The sequence below is a fragment of the Leptopilina heterotoma genome, unplaced genomic scaffold (assembly GCF_015476425.1).
Source record: "Leptopilina heterotoma isolate Lh14 unplaced genomic scaffold, ASM1547642v1 Lhet_397, whole genome shotgun sequence".
NCBI classification, from domain to species: domain Eukaryota; kingdom Metazoa; phylum Arthropoda; class Insecta; order Hymenoptera; family Figitidae; genus Leptopilina; species Leptopilina heterotoma.
In genome coordinates, this window is record NW_025111062.1 from 180824 (window position 1) to 197639 (window position 16816).

Genomic DNA, 16816 nt, shown 5'->3' on the forward strand with positions numbered 1-16816 from the left:
AGTTCAAAATAAAAAGAGTGGGAATCTGGGAATTGTCAGCAAGGGCTCCACAGAAAACTGAAAAGTGTGAATTTAATTAAATTCAAACAAAAAAAATAATAAATCAAGAGCATAAAAAAATGGCTTTATCTACAAAAAGTAAACAAAGAGTGTCCGTTGTTCTGAATATGACGAAAGTTGTCTTCCACTGGGGATTCATGCCAGCGGTTTTATATCTTGGTAAGTTTTTTAGGTTATGTTCATTTTTACAATGCAATTTTTTTTCAAAATGTGTTCAAAATTCTCTTTTTGTCGAAATTTAATGTTACAATTTCTCTATTTACTGTTTATCGAAGTAAAAAATTTGCTTATTTAGGATTTGCGAAAGGAGCAGATGTAGGAATGCCACCACTTTCTGTCATGAAGTAAGTAATTTTTCATTTCTCAAGTTATTAATAACGAGTAGTAGTCAGTGGACTACAAAAAGTATAAATAAATTATTTTAAAACTAAATGTTTTCGTAATCTCAATTCAGAATTAATTTATAAATATTTGTTTGTAATTTTTAATACTGAATGGTATACATTTAAATAGTTTTGTTTTCTTGAAAAGAAGAATGCATTTTTTAAACTATTTTCGATGGTGTAAGTAAAATTTTTTTAAAAATATTTTTCAGTCTGCTGTGGCAGTGAATATTGCTGTAAAATTTTAATTCCAAACTGACCAACTCCTTGTCTTTAAAAATGAGGATACGTGGACTCTACCTCTTGATTTAATCTATTGTAATGTATATTAAATAAATTTTAAGTTTCTGTTTAAAATACTGATTTATCTCAACAGCAAAAAGTTAACTCATTTCATGATTTTTTTAAAAATTTTAAAACATATTCAAGTTCTAATGTTTTAAATTCTAAAGTTACAATTATTTTCTTATATTTTTAAATATTAATCGGTAAGTGTTAAAAAATAAAGTAAAATAAAGTGCAAAAATGGAAAAAAATTCAAAAAAAAGAATTAAATATTTGAAGTTACGAATACATTGTAAAAATTGAAAAATAATAAGGACTACGTCAGGATGCGTTTCGAACTTTAAACATTAATAACTTTTAAGGTATGTATCCAATGTTACTGCAACTTCACAGAAAACTTCTTTATATATTAATAAACAACTTTCTCACTGGATGTTTGTCAGGGCTTAAAATTTTCAAGCGCTTGAAGACTTAAAAACACATTTTCTGCATTTCATTAAAAAAAAAATTGCTATTATTTTTTTAGTTTTTAATATATTTTCAATTTCCATGCTCATTTTGTTTTCAGCATATTACAAGCTTCAAATTTCTTTTTTGTTTCATTAAAAAAATATTCAAAATTAACCAAATTATCACGAGTTGAAGTGATAAAACATTGAAATTATTTTTTTCTGGAAAATGAGGATTTTTCAAATTATTTCGAAAAGGAAAACAGTTAGAAAAATTTTAAAAGTTCGATAAAATTACAATTTTACCGAAAGTTCGTTTTCCTAAAAACCATTGTACCGAATGCATTTTTACCGAATTGACAAGATCCCGAAAAAAAATAAATAGACACATTTGTAAGTAAAAATTTGTAAAATTTATAAAAATTCTACAATTTCAGTATATAAATTTAAATGAATAATAAAAAAAAAAAAATAATAATAAGTAGAAAATGTGCAAAAATTAGTAGCAAATTTTTATATATTTTCTGCTATTTGTACAAATATATATATAAATATACAATAGACAAAATATTTAATAATTTAAATTAATTTTTAAGAATGTTTACATTCATATATGTACAGAGTATTACGAAAAGCACAAGACGCATATATTTTATAAATCTTAAATTACAATAAGTAAAAAACACACACGCACACAAACTATGATTTTCGAAAAATAGATTTTAGATTAATGTAATCTAAAATAATTTTCAATATCTAGTATATTATTGGGGATCCGTATTTTATTTTTGAGTAAAGGATCCTATTTAAAGACAAAAAGAAAGTTTTAAAAAACTTAATTTAATAATTGTGACCTATAAAAATTTATTTGAACTTTAGATTTTTGATTTTCGATTTTCGAATCTAATATTTAATATCACAGTCTTAGAGAGATGAAGAACCATTGATACTTGTGTGCGGTGTATGCTGAAATCGAGATGTTAGAAGTGGAGAAATTTCACTAACTCCTGAACTTGATTTACTTCTGCTTTGCTCAAATCTCAATCTTTTTAATTTATAACACCAATCGAGGCGAAATTTTTCACGACGTCCCCATTTTTGATACACTAAAGCATTGAAGAATGCTTGAAGTGGATTCGTAACAGCCTGAAAATTATTCGGTATTTTGATTACAATTTCGATTTTAATTTTGACTTCGATTTTAATTTTAATTTTGACCACATTTTAGTTATTTTAAACTACATTTTGATAATTAAAAATACTAATTGATAATTGGAGACTATTTACCATAATAAACCATAGAGTTATGATGAGTTTGACCGGTAATTCAAACCACAGTGTCCACAAGAGAATTCCATTAATTATATTTGGAATCCAACAAATATAATAAGTAACGTTTATTAATGCGAATTTTAAACGTACAGTCTGAACTAATTTTCTCTCTCGATTCGTCATTTGTGCCATACTACATGTGACGGCATTTTTTAAATCCTTTGTTGATGAAATATATAGCAGTGGATTAAGAATCATAACAATTGCCAGAAGGACATATGTTACACAGTAATTGGGAAGAATTCTCAGCAATGCCGTTGAGAGGCTCGTTAAGCTATGGCAGCTGTTTTATTAGAAAAAGAATAAAATTTAATTTTAAAAGACTAAAAACTAGAAAGCTATGAATAATAAAACTAACAAACCCAAAAGTCAAAAATTGCTTAATTATAGTCTGTATAGAATTTTTCAAAAACTTGGAAACTTACTTGGCATTTGGTACGTATAATATTACAAGACCAACAGTAGTCAAAATTGCCGGGCAGATCCAAGCAAAAGCGTGGTATAATTTTGGATAACCCGATCGTTCTGCAAGTAGAAGTTTCATATCAATCGCGTAACAAAAGGTCCAGATCCAAGTTGCCATGTAAAAGTATTGTATCCAAGCCTAGAATCAGTATTTTTTGTTTGTACTTTATCATCAGTTTCATTTTCTTTTTGATGTTGATTGAAAGAAAAAATATTTTACCGAAGAAAGAGTGCAGAAAATAACACTTGTGGTATCATGTTCTAATGGCATTATACTTTTAAAATTCATCCATAATGCAGATCTGATGAAAACACCTGAATGAAAATAGTTAAAGTAAAATATATCTCGGACGTAAAAGATTAATTTTTAGATTTACAAGTACCTAGAGCAGCGAAAAAATCAGCTACAGCAAGACAAATGATTATGTGCCTTCCTCTGGTTCCGGAAAAGCTCTGCCATCCTTGTGGCAAGCCAGGATCCTCACGAGGTAAAACCTTTGATACAAAAATAAAAAATCTTATCCTATTTTAACTTATTTTGCAATCTGAACATTTTCTTGAACATCAACAATTTAACTTATTTGAATTTTGTTTGTATGCTACACTCTTTACGATTTTTAAACTCTTTGATCTTCTTTAGGATTCAAATATTCATGATTCTTAATATGATAGTAGATATTGTTTTCGATTCAAATCATTGAAAAAAATAACACTTGACTGTTAATTGACTGTTAAGTTAATGCCAATTTCTTAAAAAACTTGACAAAAATGTAGATTCTTTTTGTCAAGTCTTTAAGAATTTGGTAAACAGTAAAATAATTTTAATCGAAAAAAATACCCACTATAATAGAATCATAAATATTTTAATCCTAAAGAAGAAAATCTTTGATTTTGAAGAATTTATAAAAAATCATAAAAAGTGTAAACAGATTTCAAAATATTCAAATTTTGTTGAAGAATATAAGGAAGCGGAAAGATAAGAAATTAATTTATCGTTTTATTATGTATATTTGTTACCTGATAAATTGCTCCTAAAATTCCCATAATTGAAGAGACCATACACACAATATTATAAGCATTTGTATTAAATTGTTTCATTATTATTGTCGACATATCCGAATCATTATTAGAATGACAGCAAAAGGTCTGTATTGTTGGATCGGCCATGATACAATTTTCCTTCAAGCCGTTGCCGGCAAGATATTATGTAGATTCTTTAAAGACATATCAATAAAAAATGGACCTCAAAAAACACTCGAGATAAGCTTCACCTTATCTCACATGACTTCCTCATACATAGCACTTCTCTTTCGAACTTGTCTACACACAATGTGTTTTTAATTCTTCATTTTTTTCTTCATTTCGCATTTCCACTCGAGAAAATTTAATTAATATTTGTATAAGAATATAATTTATATATTTTCTTGCGGAAGTATGTGTACATACTAGTGTTGAGAAGACTATACTCGTGTATTGATATTGTATACATGTATATTATATTGTATAACGTGTGTGGTGTGTTATTTTGTTTGTCGTACAGACACTTTTCTTTTAAGAAGCCCTTTCAGTTCACGATCATATTTACTCTACAGATATAGTTCCAATATGCTATATTCTGGTGAAACAGGTTTAATTTGCAAAAAATGAAAATTTTTAAAAATTTTAAATTTTTTCTAGTGATTCTTTTATGATTTTTATTGTTCTTAATTTCTAAATTTCTTCCTCTACGCGCCACTTTTAAAAATAATTATTAAATTTAGTAAATAATAGTGTTATATTGCTAAACAATTGTGATTATTAATAATTAAAACGACTTTTTATACCAACACTGTTAACTTAAAAGTTAAATACCAAAAATTTGGATTAATTTTTGATTTGATCCACATTGATCCAAATTTTTGGTATTACATAATTTGGTACACTTTAGTATCAATTTGATACTTTCAAAAAGAACTCTGAATTAATATATATAGTTTCTAATCATTAATGCTTATATTTGATATAAAAATTAAGAGAAGAATCTCCTTATTTGCTATAGGATCGAGTTATTTATATGCAAATTATAATAAAACTATTATTTATTGCATATTTGACTTAGAGACTCGAAAATTCTCCTACTGTTATCTTCCATTGTTCACTCAAAACAAATATAATTATCTACTGAATAAACTTTTTACTGTGGACTATCTTTATTCTTAGATAAGTTCCAAGAACAATGTGTAAAAACCGCTACCTATTTACCCCTAAAAAAAAAAAAAAATTTTTTATTAATTTTTACATCTACCTATCATTATTATATAGGTCGCTCTTGCAAAAAAAATTAAATTCTTTGATTTAGTGTTTATTTTTAATTTTTTTAATTCAGCATTTCGCTACAACTACCGATGATCTATGAGACATTTTGTTTTAACATTTTTTTTTAAAATCAACCACTTATTAAAATTTAGAATTTTCTATTCTAAACAATGTTCATAAATACATTGTATATGTAAAATAATGTTGATTAGAGGTTCATTTAAAGTATAATCTAATCAGTAATAATTTACTCCGATGATGGTGTTTTATATATATTATTCTATTTCTATAAATTACAACAAAAATCGCAATATCAAGTGTGACATTGTTACAGTCCTGAAAAATTAATATATACAATTTTACGTATAAATATAACTTGAAAAGAATATATTTCAAAAAGATTTTTTTTTTAAATTAACAAGCATGTACCTAGTTGTTAGGATACTGTTCATTTTTTTGATCATTTTTCTTAATATAAATTAAATTAAAGTAATTTTTTGTCAGGAAGTCTAAAATATGATGATAAAGGGCATTGAGATGAAAAAGTTTTAATTTTTTTTAAAATTAATTAAATTATAAAAATATAAAACACTTTAAAATTACCGGTTGAGACGATCAAGCCTCATATTTTTCACAAATAATTTTAAAGTGTTCTATAATGATTAATTTTAAAAAATATTGTAAACTTTTGCAACTTTTTTTATTAAACTTTAGACTTTTCACAAAATATCAATTTATTTAATTATATAGAAAAAAAGGTTGTAAAAATTAGCATTCAAGATCCAAGAGTCATATGCTGTTAAAAATTAAAAATACAACTAAAAAGTATACCTAATGCCAAATTCTCCTACATTTTCCTGTAGGATCAGCTCGATATCCTTCGGGGCATCGACTTGGTGCGTCGATAATATTTCTGTTCTTTAAAGTTGGAGGTGTAACATTTCTTTTTTCATCCTCTACATTGCAATCTATTTTTTTGTTTCTACTTTCCGTCACCTGAATATTTTCCGGTATTAAAATTTCTTCTTGAGCCTTTATCTATAATTCCATACAATATAATTTAAGAGATATATTAAATATATAAAAGAGAAAAAATTATAAAAATATAAAATAAAAATATAAATTATAAAAATTTGTATCGGTTTGAAACTATTCTATTTTATTTATATTTACATAAATATTTTATATTTTAAATAATTATGTATTTATATATACATATATAGAATATATATAAATAAATATAAAATAAATTTTGCTATACAATGTCCCCTAGTCCCCTAGTTATGATAAACCCTTAAATAATTAAAAATAGTCATTTTATTTTAGTGGTTTTTACTCCAACGTAAAAGTTTGTTCAATAAAAATAGACAAAAGTTTTTTTTTCGAAATTTATGAATAGCTGATATTTATTTACATACCTCTTCAAATTCATCTGGAAATACAATTCTATCATCCGATGAAGAATCGTTCCCTTCGGCCATAATGTCGATAAAATTTATAAAAACAAGAGATAAAAAAAGAAAACAAGTTCCTTCTTCTTTTATCCGCATTATCCGATGAAAATAAACTCTCCTCACTGATAATAAAAATTGACTGACAAAATTTGAAAAACGAAGGGAAAAAAATTTATAGAAAACAACCATAAAATTCCACTTTTCTGAATCACTGTTTTCTAACTGTTGGCGGAAATAACATTCCTACATTATTAATTGATAATGAGATCTTTATTGATAAGTAATTTGATAGATTGAGGACTGATGTGAAACATGCGCAACATTTTAATATATTATCCCACAATTTTGAATTCTTATCAAAACGAGTATATATTTGTCAACAATTATCATAAGAACAGGAAACTTTAATTCCAAAATTACATATTATTATTATTATAAGAATTAAAAAAAATATGTTAAAAATATATTAAATTAAAATAAACAAAGAAAATAAAGTTTATAAATATCAAACTTTTAGTAAAATAAAATAACTTTTCTATATCTAAGTAACTTTTGTTATTTATTGAATAACTGAATATTAATTATTATAATTTTAGAAATAGTAGGGAACATTTAAAATCAAACAATGATTTTATTTATTATTAATAAAAAAATTTAATTTTAGTTTCGTTCCATTATTTCACACTTTTTGGAAGGTTATGAAAAAAATTGGAAGAAACTCCTAAATAATAAAATAACAAAAGACAAAAAATGAGTGAAACTAAAAAAATGTCGAAACTTCAAAATTTTTTAAATTAACCCCCAATTCTTGTATGTCGGGTGAAATTATTTCGTTCTTTTTCTCTCTTATTCACTATATTAACGATTAAAAAAAAATATTAAAGCAGATAATTTCCATATGAAGACGAAACAAGAATTTGAAAACTGCTGCAAACATTTCGCAGTCATTTTTGAATCATTTAAAGAACAGAATTCAAAATTATCGAAATAATGGGAATTCAGTTATCGAAAAGGTATTAATTTGTATAAACTCAACTCTAGTAATAAGTGTGCGATTTTTTTATAGTAAAAAGTATATTTAGCAAGAGAATTTTGAAATCACATGCAAAAAGTTGTCAAAAGCCAAAAAATAAGAAAATTAAATATTTACGACAAAATTGATTTTTAGGGATGAATCAGAAGATGACATAATATCGCAAAAGTCACTAGAATCCGTCAAAGGAATTATAGCATTTTTAAAAGAACGTGAGTTTTTGATTTATTCATTGTAACTAATTTTCCGTTTGATATTAATTATATTGTAATTATATAATTAATTATTGTAATTGTATAATTCGGTAAAATTGAATATTGATAAGTTAAATATGAGACAAAAGTTTAATTTTATTTATATGCGCGAATAATAAAATAATAGATGCCAGGGAAGAAGGACTGTTTCGAAGATCGAGCAGACATAGTTTGAGAAAAAGGATTTTGAATGCTTTAAAGAAAGGAGAGAAGGCTCATTTTGATAATGGCTCAGCGTTAGAATGTGCCGCAGCACTTCGTCTTTATTTGTGTGATTTAAAAAAACCTGTCATTCCCCTAAGAGTTCAGGAATTAATGCTTGGTATATGCAAAAATTAATTATCAGGGTGTCTACTTCGAAAGAAATTTTTAACTAATTTTTTCTTTCCTGGATGTTTCTATAAATTTTTTCTCTATTCGTCCAAATCTGCTTTTCATTACCGTTAATTATTAAAGACCAATAATGTCAAATAATTATTTTTACGAAAAAAGAAGAAAAGATAAATTAACAATAAATGTAACAAAAAAGACAGTGAATAACAAAAGTGAAAACTGCTGCTGCAACTGCTTCCCATGCGAGCAGAGGAAGGAATGACTATGCTCGACGCAGAGCTTCTGAATTTATACTCCCTGCAATCCCCACTCTCACTTTTCGCGCGTGCGCTTTAGGCGGTGTTCACATTGCGTTGAGTAGTGAGTGTAACAAGGATAGAAGTACAAGTCTTTCTTTCCGATTTGTAGACACCCTATTACTCCTAAAGTATTTAATTAAAAATTTCTAAATTTCCACAAATATAAATTAGCTGACAATCCTGGAGTGGAGGCTAGAGAAGTTGCCCGAGATGCCTTAGGTTTGATTCGACAGGATTTAATAGGACGTCATGGGGAATTATTAGCCCACATTTTAGGTCTTTTGAATCACTTGGCATTATCTGCACCACCCTCGGAATTACACGGATCTCCTCTTCCAATTACACTGCTTCCTGTTTTTTTTAATCTCGGAGTAAATTTTCCATCTCATAACTAAGGCTAACTAGAAAATTATCATCATTATTTTCTACAATTTTTAACTAAACTTCATCTCTCAATCAATTATATCTATAATATTAATTTTTAATAATTTAATAAATATAATAATGAATATAATTATTATTTCCCTTAGCCAGCGGATCTAGTGAAATGGAGGCAAGTTGCAGTTAGATTTAATGAATTAATTAACGAAGCTCCAGTACAATTAGGATTGCATTTAATGTCAGAATCGTCAAATGTAGAAACTGTAAATAATCAATCATTAATTTATTAAAGTGCTATCAATTAAAAATTTTAAATGACCAACATTTTTTTTACAATTAACAAAAATTGTTCTTAAATATTTTTATTTGGAAAACAAAAATGTTTTACTTTTTCCGTATTTTTTCAATTGTTTTTTTAAAATTGTAGATCCAAAATTCAAATCCAGAAGAAATTAACGATTGGAGAATGGAAAGTGTTCCCCTTCTGTATCCGCTTATGAATTTAGTCAATAATAACAGAAATATTTGTAAAGAGATAAAATTTTCTAATTTTTGATAATAATTTTGATAATATTCTTTATAAATAAAATTGATAAGTAATTAATTTAATTAGATGAAACTGGAGAATCAACCCGAGTTTCGTTAGCGCCCCTTCGTCGACCACCGCCAAGTAGACTTCATCTGGCAATTTCAAATCAATATGGCTAAAAGTATTCAAAAAAAAATTTTATTATTTAATCGAAAATAAACGTTTTTGTTAATAAAAAGTGATTTAAGTTCTGATTTACGATAAAGTTCCTTTGAAATTTATTTATTAGATATTATTAGAAATAGGGCACGAATTTTGTTGTTACGGTCCTGGACCTAGTCGATACAGCGCATGCGTCGCCCCACCTATTAGGCTATATAAGCCGACGCACCGCACGAGATCGTTCAGTTGAAGCGCTGCTCTTATCGCGAGAACAGGTTCACATTAAAACATACGAATTTAATTCAAGACAATTTATTGTAAAAAAATTCTCTTAACAATGTAAAAGATTTATCAATGTAACTGGCTTTACAATTGTACTATACATTTGTGCGATTCCCTTCTGTCTCAGCTTTCACTAAAGTGTTTTATAGTATTAAAAAAATACTGTCTCGGACTTTAAATAAAATAAATCATCAGAAATGTTAGTGAGTATAAAAAAATATTCATAAAGTCAATTTAAAACTAAGTGTAGATTCATTAATTATCACGATGTTAATAATAAAACTTGAAGCTTAATTACAAGTAGAAAGAATTAATAATATTTTTTATCGAACTTAAACGCACCTTCAATTTCAGAAAGTTTAAAAATTACTTTATTTAAAATGTACTTGGTACCATATATAATAATTAATTTAAATTTAGTAATTAATATTATTATTGAATAATAATATTCTTGTGCATATTTCCATATAACTCAATTTAAAAAATATTTAACATTTTTAATAGGTTTTTCATTAAAACGATATATCAAAGTGGATAAAATCAAAGGTGTGTTAAGATATTTTAAAAATGCTCTTCCCTGATATATTTTTAATACTAGTGCGTAATATTAAAACTTTATTCAGAATACTGAAGATTTTCAGTTATACTTAAAAATTCTTAAAATGTGCGAAAATACTGGATTTATAATTATAACATTCACTAAATGCAATGTGTAAAAATATAAATAAATCTTTGAAAAAGGCTTCAAATCTGTAACTATCACTTGATAACAATACTATTCTTTATACTTTGAAGTTTAAACATTTTGAATAATTTTTCATAAACTTCTAAAATTGGGTTGATTATGTCAAAGTTTTGACACTAGACTTTGAAGAGGATTTTTCGATGCTGATATTAATTCAGTCCACCAGGAAGCTCTTTCCATTCCTCCAGGATAGCATCTAAAGGCTTCTTCTAAATGTTCGTACATCTTGAATTAAATTTTAATTACATTAACTTAACATTTTTTAAATTAACACTAACTTAATTTTTTTGCTTTCGAATTAATATTAAGTCTAGATTTAATAATATTTTGGAAATTAAAAAGTAGGTTTTACCTTTCCATCAGATGTGCCTAAGACCGAATTAAGAATGAAGTCTGGCGGTGCTAGAGCATCGGCAATTGCAACAGCTTCAGATTTTAATTGTGCGAGTAAACTTAATATACTTTGTTTTAAGAGATCTGCCATTTGTGTCCCGGAACAATATCCACCTTAAATAGATAATTTTTATTGCAACAGAAAATGTACATTTAATAACAAGGCATAAAGCGGATCTAGTTTTGGTGTTCGTGTTGATGTGGATTGTTGGATTACAATTAAAAAAATATTTAAAAAATTTATTAAAGTGTTTCTTTCCTTACTTTCATCGTTTTGCTGTTCGTGTTGATATGGATTGTTGGATCACAATTATTTGACAAAATTTTTTAAAAGAATTATTAAAGCGTTTCTTTCCTTAATTCAATTTAACATTTGGCGTTGGATGAAGGTGTTATCAATAAATTTTTAAAATTCATTAATTAGTTTAAAACTATTTACCTTGATAGAAACTGGCCAAATGTTTTTCAAGGCAGGTCAGTGAATAAAGCAGAATCAATTTTTCCAAAACGATTCTTAAACTTTTCATTTTAGCATCTTGCGGCAGTAAATTATCTATTCTAACTACACAATACCTTATCACAATCATCTGAAAAATAAATTTTATGTTAGCTTTCTTTCGATTTATTAATAATATGTTGAAAAATTTATACCTCGCCATAAGCTTTGGATAAATTTGCAGCCCTGTAAACTTGGGATCTGCTTCTAGCGGTGAAACTGTCTAATCCTTGTGCGATTCCCTCGTCAAATTTTCGTTGTGTTTCGTTAACTAACCAGGTGATTAACCATTCGTAAGCATCCCTAACAACTGCGAGTTTAGAAAATAAATTGTAATTTAAAATAAATTGTAATACAAATTTTCAATTGGAATTATTTTCAAATGAAAGTACTTACAGTCCAACGACATAAGATCTTTCTTTCCATTTGGTGTGAATTTATTTTTAAGAATATCTGAACCTTTCAGAAGAAATGGAACAGAAGCTAGGGGACTTTCAGTTGCTGTACCATTTTGCAAATTTGTCCACTGTCTAAGAATCCAATTACTTGTTTGTTGAACGAGAACATTATTATCGCCTTCATAAGTTACAGTTGGCTCGTGATTTGCCGCCATATCACCTAAATTGGCAGCTAGGGAAATAAAATAAAATATATTCAAGAAAAGATTTCGGCGCATTAGTGAAACTTTACAAATTTACAAAATTTTGAAATTTACTTTTGTGATAACCGTGACCACCACAAGCTTCTCTGCATTCGCGAATACCGTCCCTACACGTCCATGTTATCAGCGGTTTGATCGCCGAGACGATTGAATGAATTTCAGCAACAATTTGACTCTAAATTTTAAAATTCAAACAATTTTAAAAAGATCAAAAACACCCCGATACTATTTTTGTAAATTTATCTTCCACTCACAAGATTGGGTATATCGTCACCTCTCATCGATTTTTCTACACTCTCCAGGTACACTTTTGTAAATTCAGACATAAAAATTCTAAAGACACAGGCGGCGGCTAAATACGGGAACAATCTCCATTGCTGTAGTTATAAAAAGATATTTTAGATTAAAAAATATGATTTCAGAGTATCCTGAAAATTTAGGTTTTATTTACATGAAGTTCGTATTCAATTATTGGTGTTTCGATTTCTTCTTCCATTATTAAGGAGGAGGCAAATTGTTTTCGAACTGCTGCGTATCTAATGGCAATAACAACAGCAGAGCCAATTCTGTTGGTTGATTCTTGACAAATACCCATTCGACCAGCGGATAAATTTTCTAAAACAGCGCCAAGAATTCTTTGTGGATCAGAAAAGGAGCTTTCGTACTCTCCTTCCGGAGTTACGTCTCCCGTTCTGTTCAACAGATTGTCCTTTGGTATTCTATAATTGTTAAACATAATAAATCTGCAACAATAGAAATTTAAAAAAAATTAATACCTGTATGGACTAACACGTCTGCAAATGAACAAATATTGTAAAATAGAACAGGATCTCTAGACAATTTAATGAATTTAGAAAGATGATTTGCAGAGCAATTTTTCTCAACCCGTAGTAACTTTAAAAAAACCTACCCATTATCGATTCCATTTAATCCAATTTTTTCACCAATGTCTCCTACTATAATTCCCGGATAAGCTAAATAAGTTTTTGGATTTCTAACAGGTACTATAAAGGCATGAAGACCATGACAGACTTCGAGAGATATGAGCTGTGCAAATACAATTGCGATTGTTGCCGTCTTTCCTAAAAAGAACGAAGCAAGAGAAATTAAAATTTTTAAAAGTATCCTTTATTAGAAAATTTAATCAGTGCCAATAGTTACCTAAGTTACCAACCCAACATTTGGCAGCCTGAAAATCAGGTGTGTGGAGGATAAACTCTTGTGTCTTTGGATCATAAGTCGCGGTAGTTCTCATCATTTTTGTATTACTTCCATGACCCACTTCCGTTAATGCGTAGCATCCTAACAGCTTACAAATAATTACAAAATTGAGTTTTAATAAGGCAAAAGTAATTCCTTTCAGTTCAGGTATTTTTTTTATCATTCTTTGATAATTAATAAATAATACTATAAAATTAGTATCTTCTACCTGTTTATTCCAAATTGCGTCAAATATTGGTAAATGTCGTTCAGTTCCCAAACTTAATATCGTATTGCCAAAGAGGTAGACTCCAATTGCTATTTTAACCGATAATGAAGGGTCAAACATTGCAGTTGCTTCATTCAACGTCATCAGATAACCTGTCTAGGAAAATTAACCCAAAAATTAATAACATATTAGCTTTAGAACCTAGATTGATTAGTACATCACCCATATTCTTAAAAAATAAAACTTACCTTCGTTCCATAACTCATTTGGTCAATATTTTTTGGTAACAGCTTCTGATGATGTAATCGAGCTAATTGAATAGCGGATCGTCGTTTCTGCTCATCGGCACTCAATGTTATACCATGATATGGATGAAACTCTGGATCAGATTCCATTGCTTTCCATAATTTTGTCTATAGAAAAAAAAATATTTTTAATAATTATAAAGATCCAAAGGAGAATCAATTCTTGAAAGCGGAATCGTAATCGTAAGGAATGAGTCAACGAAATTTTTAGATAATTGCCTTTAATCGAATTCTATCCGGATCTTCCAAAATCATACGAAGTTGTTTCCAATTAAAAGTGGCAGTATTTCGATATTTTTCCAAATCCCCTCCCAATGGTAAATCATCCATCCAATCAACATTTTCTTGAAATGCGAAACTTTTTGAATCTCCAGACATAGTTGAATTGTTTCTTTTTATATTTCTAAAAGAAGGTATTTTCAAAAAACAATTAAATATAAAAACGAAAATATGATTCAACAAAATTGTAGAGAGAAAAACGAATGAACTAAAAATGAAGTTGACTTTTTCTTATCTAGTAAACTACTTTCAAATTTTTATCACTAACCATAAAAATGTAGGTATTTGAAAACTTTTATGCTTAATTTATCAGTAACGGTATATGTGCAGCTAAAAAATTGTATATTAAATTAGAAAATACTCTATTAAAACATATTTTAATTATGAATTAATTTTTATATTAAAAATTAATTTTTCTTCTAACTTATATGAATAAATATATATATATGGGTGGTATGAATCTGCACGGAAAAAAGTATTTGTAATTAACACAATCGAATTTTATTTTAACATTTGGATTTTGGAATACTCAAACTACCAATGTTATCGATAAGCAAGAAATATGATATTCTTAGTGGTTCCAAATTAAGAGTTAACTTTTTTTTCTAACTCACGTGAATAAATTTTGGGGTCGTACGGATTTAAATTGAAGAAGTTACAGCATATTAAAGATCTACATGTGAACTGAAGACATTTTCACATATGAATTTAAACATTAAGAAATATTCATTTACTAAATATTTTCTTAACATTATTTTTAAATGATTATTACTGATGACTAATATTAAAAAATTAATTATTTACAAACCACAAAAATAATCATTACTTTTTATAAGAATAGTTAATTTAATTTCTACCTTTTTACTCCCATAATTTACATAAATTTTAATTCTAATTATAAAATTATAAATTATACTAACAAATTGTTAATTTACAATATGCAAAATAAGCCTTACAAATTTTTCTTGTCATTATACATTATATTTACTATATAATAAAGAATTTGAGGAGATAAATGTCTTTCAGAAATGAAATTTGTAAGAGAATATCATTCGCTCTAATTGACTTCAAATGAAATACTAACCGTTCAAGGTTGCCGAGATTTACCATATACAACCCTACCACTTAAAAATGATTATATTCTCAAGATCCGAATCTTAATCTTCTATTTCTTTTAATGCAAAGTCTAAAAAAAAAATTTTTCTTCCAATATAAAAATATTTCTTACAAATTTTTCCATTCATATAATTACATTTTACAAAAAAAGTATAATAACAAATTTCCAATGATAAATGTAATGTTTAAATGACAAAAATATGACTTGAATTTTTAATGTATTTTAATGATTGAATAATTAATTTAGAATACCGAATAATAAAAGTAAAATGACATAAACAAGGGAATAAATTAACAATGAAAAAATATCTATTTCTTGATTTGTTACATTCTTATTTTTTTTATAAGAAAATCGTTTCTTTTTAAACATTATCAAATTTTGATATATATATTTTTTAAATTTCTACTGTAATTTCTACTGTCATTGTAAATAAAATAATATCAAAATATAATTTATTTTAAATCAGGGATAAAGATACAAAAAAATGTTAATAATTTTAAAAAAATTTAAATCCCAAATAATGTGCTCCAAAAAACCGTAATAACCTCTATAAAAAAAATGAAGCGAAAGTTAAAAAATAGATTATGAAAGAAATATAATAAATATATATTAAATTGTAGTGCAAAAATTAAAAATAATTACCTGACATAAAATTGTTAATTGTTAATTGTTAATCACTATTCAGAAATGAATATCAGTAAATTATATTGAATTATAATTCTGATTTAGAATTTAGGTGAATGTAGCCACAACCAATGTTTGCCGGTTGCGCAGATATTTCTTTTCCAATGAATTGTTTTCTCTGACTAAAGTTATACAAAACACGTCATCAGAAAATATTACTACTCGATTATAGAATGAAATTTTCTATTTTATCTATTAATACAAAAAAATATCTTTATCCTCGACAAAGTTTTTATTTTTAACATTTTCATGTGAATTTTCTTTTATAACAAAATGCATATACAGTTAAAATGCGGAAAATAAAAAAACATGATAAAATAAAAGATAACGGTCTCAGGGGGCAGTAAGGAATCTATCGAACCCGATCCTTAAAATTTTATTACTTTCTATAAGTAGAAAAAAATGTAATTTCTGTCTAAACTCTACAATTTTTCCTATATGTTGTGTATTTACAATAAATACAATTTTACCATTTACAATTTATTCAAAAATGATAAATTTGTGAAAATTGGAAAAATTTTGATTTATTTTCATTTAAATACATCACTGAACGGCGCTAGTGTTCCTGTAGAATAGAAAATTTACGCGCGAAAATAAACAATCGAATTGTTTTTAGATGTTTTGATGAATTTAATGAATTTAATAAAAGTTTCGATTATATTTTTAATGTTGAAACACTTTTGAATTATTATAATTTTCCATTGTCGAAGA

At 26.7% G+C, this 16816-nt stretch overlaps 5 protein-coding genes across 6 annotated transcripts; 2 read left to right on the forward strand and 3 right to left on the reverse strand.

The window, feature by feature from the left end:
• The first annotated feature begins 10 nt into the window (after window positions 1-10).
• On the forward strand, window positions 11-800 carry LOC122506157 (mitochondrial import receptor subunit TOM7 homolog). Its single transcript, XM_043618185.1, has 3 exons — window positions 11-219; window positions 356-404; window positions 656-800. The coding sequence occupies exons 1-3, from the start codon at window positions 120-122 to the stop codon at window positions 669-671; spliced, it is 165 nt and encodes a 54-aa protein (XP_043474120.1). The 5' UTR covers window positions 11-119; the 3' UTR covers window positions 672-800.
• A 927-nt stretch (window positions 801-1727) lies between these two features.
• Window positions 1728-4725, reverse strand: LOC122506177 (G-protein coupled receptor 143-like). The gene is made up of 6 exons (XM_043618221.1): window positions 3992-4725; window positions 3358-3469; window positions 3195-3289; window positions 2935-3113; window positions 2465-2792; window positions 1728-2323 (listed from the first exon to the last, which is right to left on the reverse strand). Exons 1-6 carry the CDS (start codon window positions 4139-4141, stop codon window positions 2102-2104), a joined length of 1086 nt encoding a protein of 361 aa, XP_043474156.1. The 5' UTR covers window positions 4142-4725; the 3' UTR covers window positions 1728-2101.
• An 803-nt stretch (window positions 4726-5528) lies between these two features.
• LOC122506178 lies at window positions 5529-7083 on the reverse strand. Its single transcript, XM_043618222.1, has 3 exons — window positions 6688-7083; window positions 6101-6307; window positions 5529-5605 (listed from the first exon to the last, which is right to left on the reverse strand). The coding sequence occupies exons 1-2, from the start codon at window positions 6910-6912 to the stop codon at window positions 6101-6103; spliced, it is 432 nt and encodes a 143-aa protein (XP_043474157.1). The 5' UTR covers window positions 6913-7083; the 3' UTR covers window positions 5529-5605.
• Window positions 7084-7469: 386 nt separating this feature from the next.
• On the forward strand, window positions 7470-9931 carry LOC122506168. The gene is made up of 7 exons (XM_043618208.1): window positions 7470-7736; window positions 7892-7968; window positions 8138-8332; window positions 8814-9013; window positions 9173-9286; window positions 9451-9550; window positions 9637-9931. Exons 1-7 carry the CDS (start codon window positions 7714-7716, stop codon window positions 9729-9731), a joined length of 804 nt encoding a protein of 267 aa, XP_043474143.1. The 5' UTR covers window positions 7470-7713; the 3' UTR covers window positions 9732-9931.
• A 79-nt stretch (window positions 9932-10010) lies between these two features.
• On the reverse strand, window positions 10011-16400 carry LOC122506167 (peroxisomal acyl-coenzyme A oxidase 3-like). Of its 2 annotated transcripts, none has more exons than XM_043618206.1 (14): window positions 16064-16400; window positions 14245-14428; window positions 13969-14133; window positions 13721-13876; window positions 13453-13600; window positions 13202-13373; window positions 12743-13034; window positions 12546-12668; window positions 12346-12466; window positions 12027-12260; window positions 11786-11940; window positions 11574-11721; window positions 11094-11248; window positions 10011-10966 (listed from the first exon to the last, which is right to left on the reverse strand). In XM_043618206.1, exons 2-14 carry the CDS (start codon window positions 14401-14403, stop codon window positions 10844-10846), a joined length of 2151 nt encoding a protein of 716 aa, XP_043474141.1. In that variant the 5' UTR covers window positions 14404-14428; window positions 16064-16400; the 3' UTR covers window positions 10011-10843. The 2 variants fall into 2 exon arrangements, with proteins under 2 accessions (XP_043474141.1, XP_043474142.1); XM_043618207.1 differs by lacking the exon at window positions 16064-16400 and adding an exon at window positions 14573-14589.
• Between the last annotated feature and the right edge of the window lie 416 nt (window positions 16401-16816).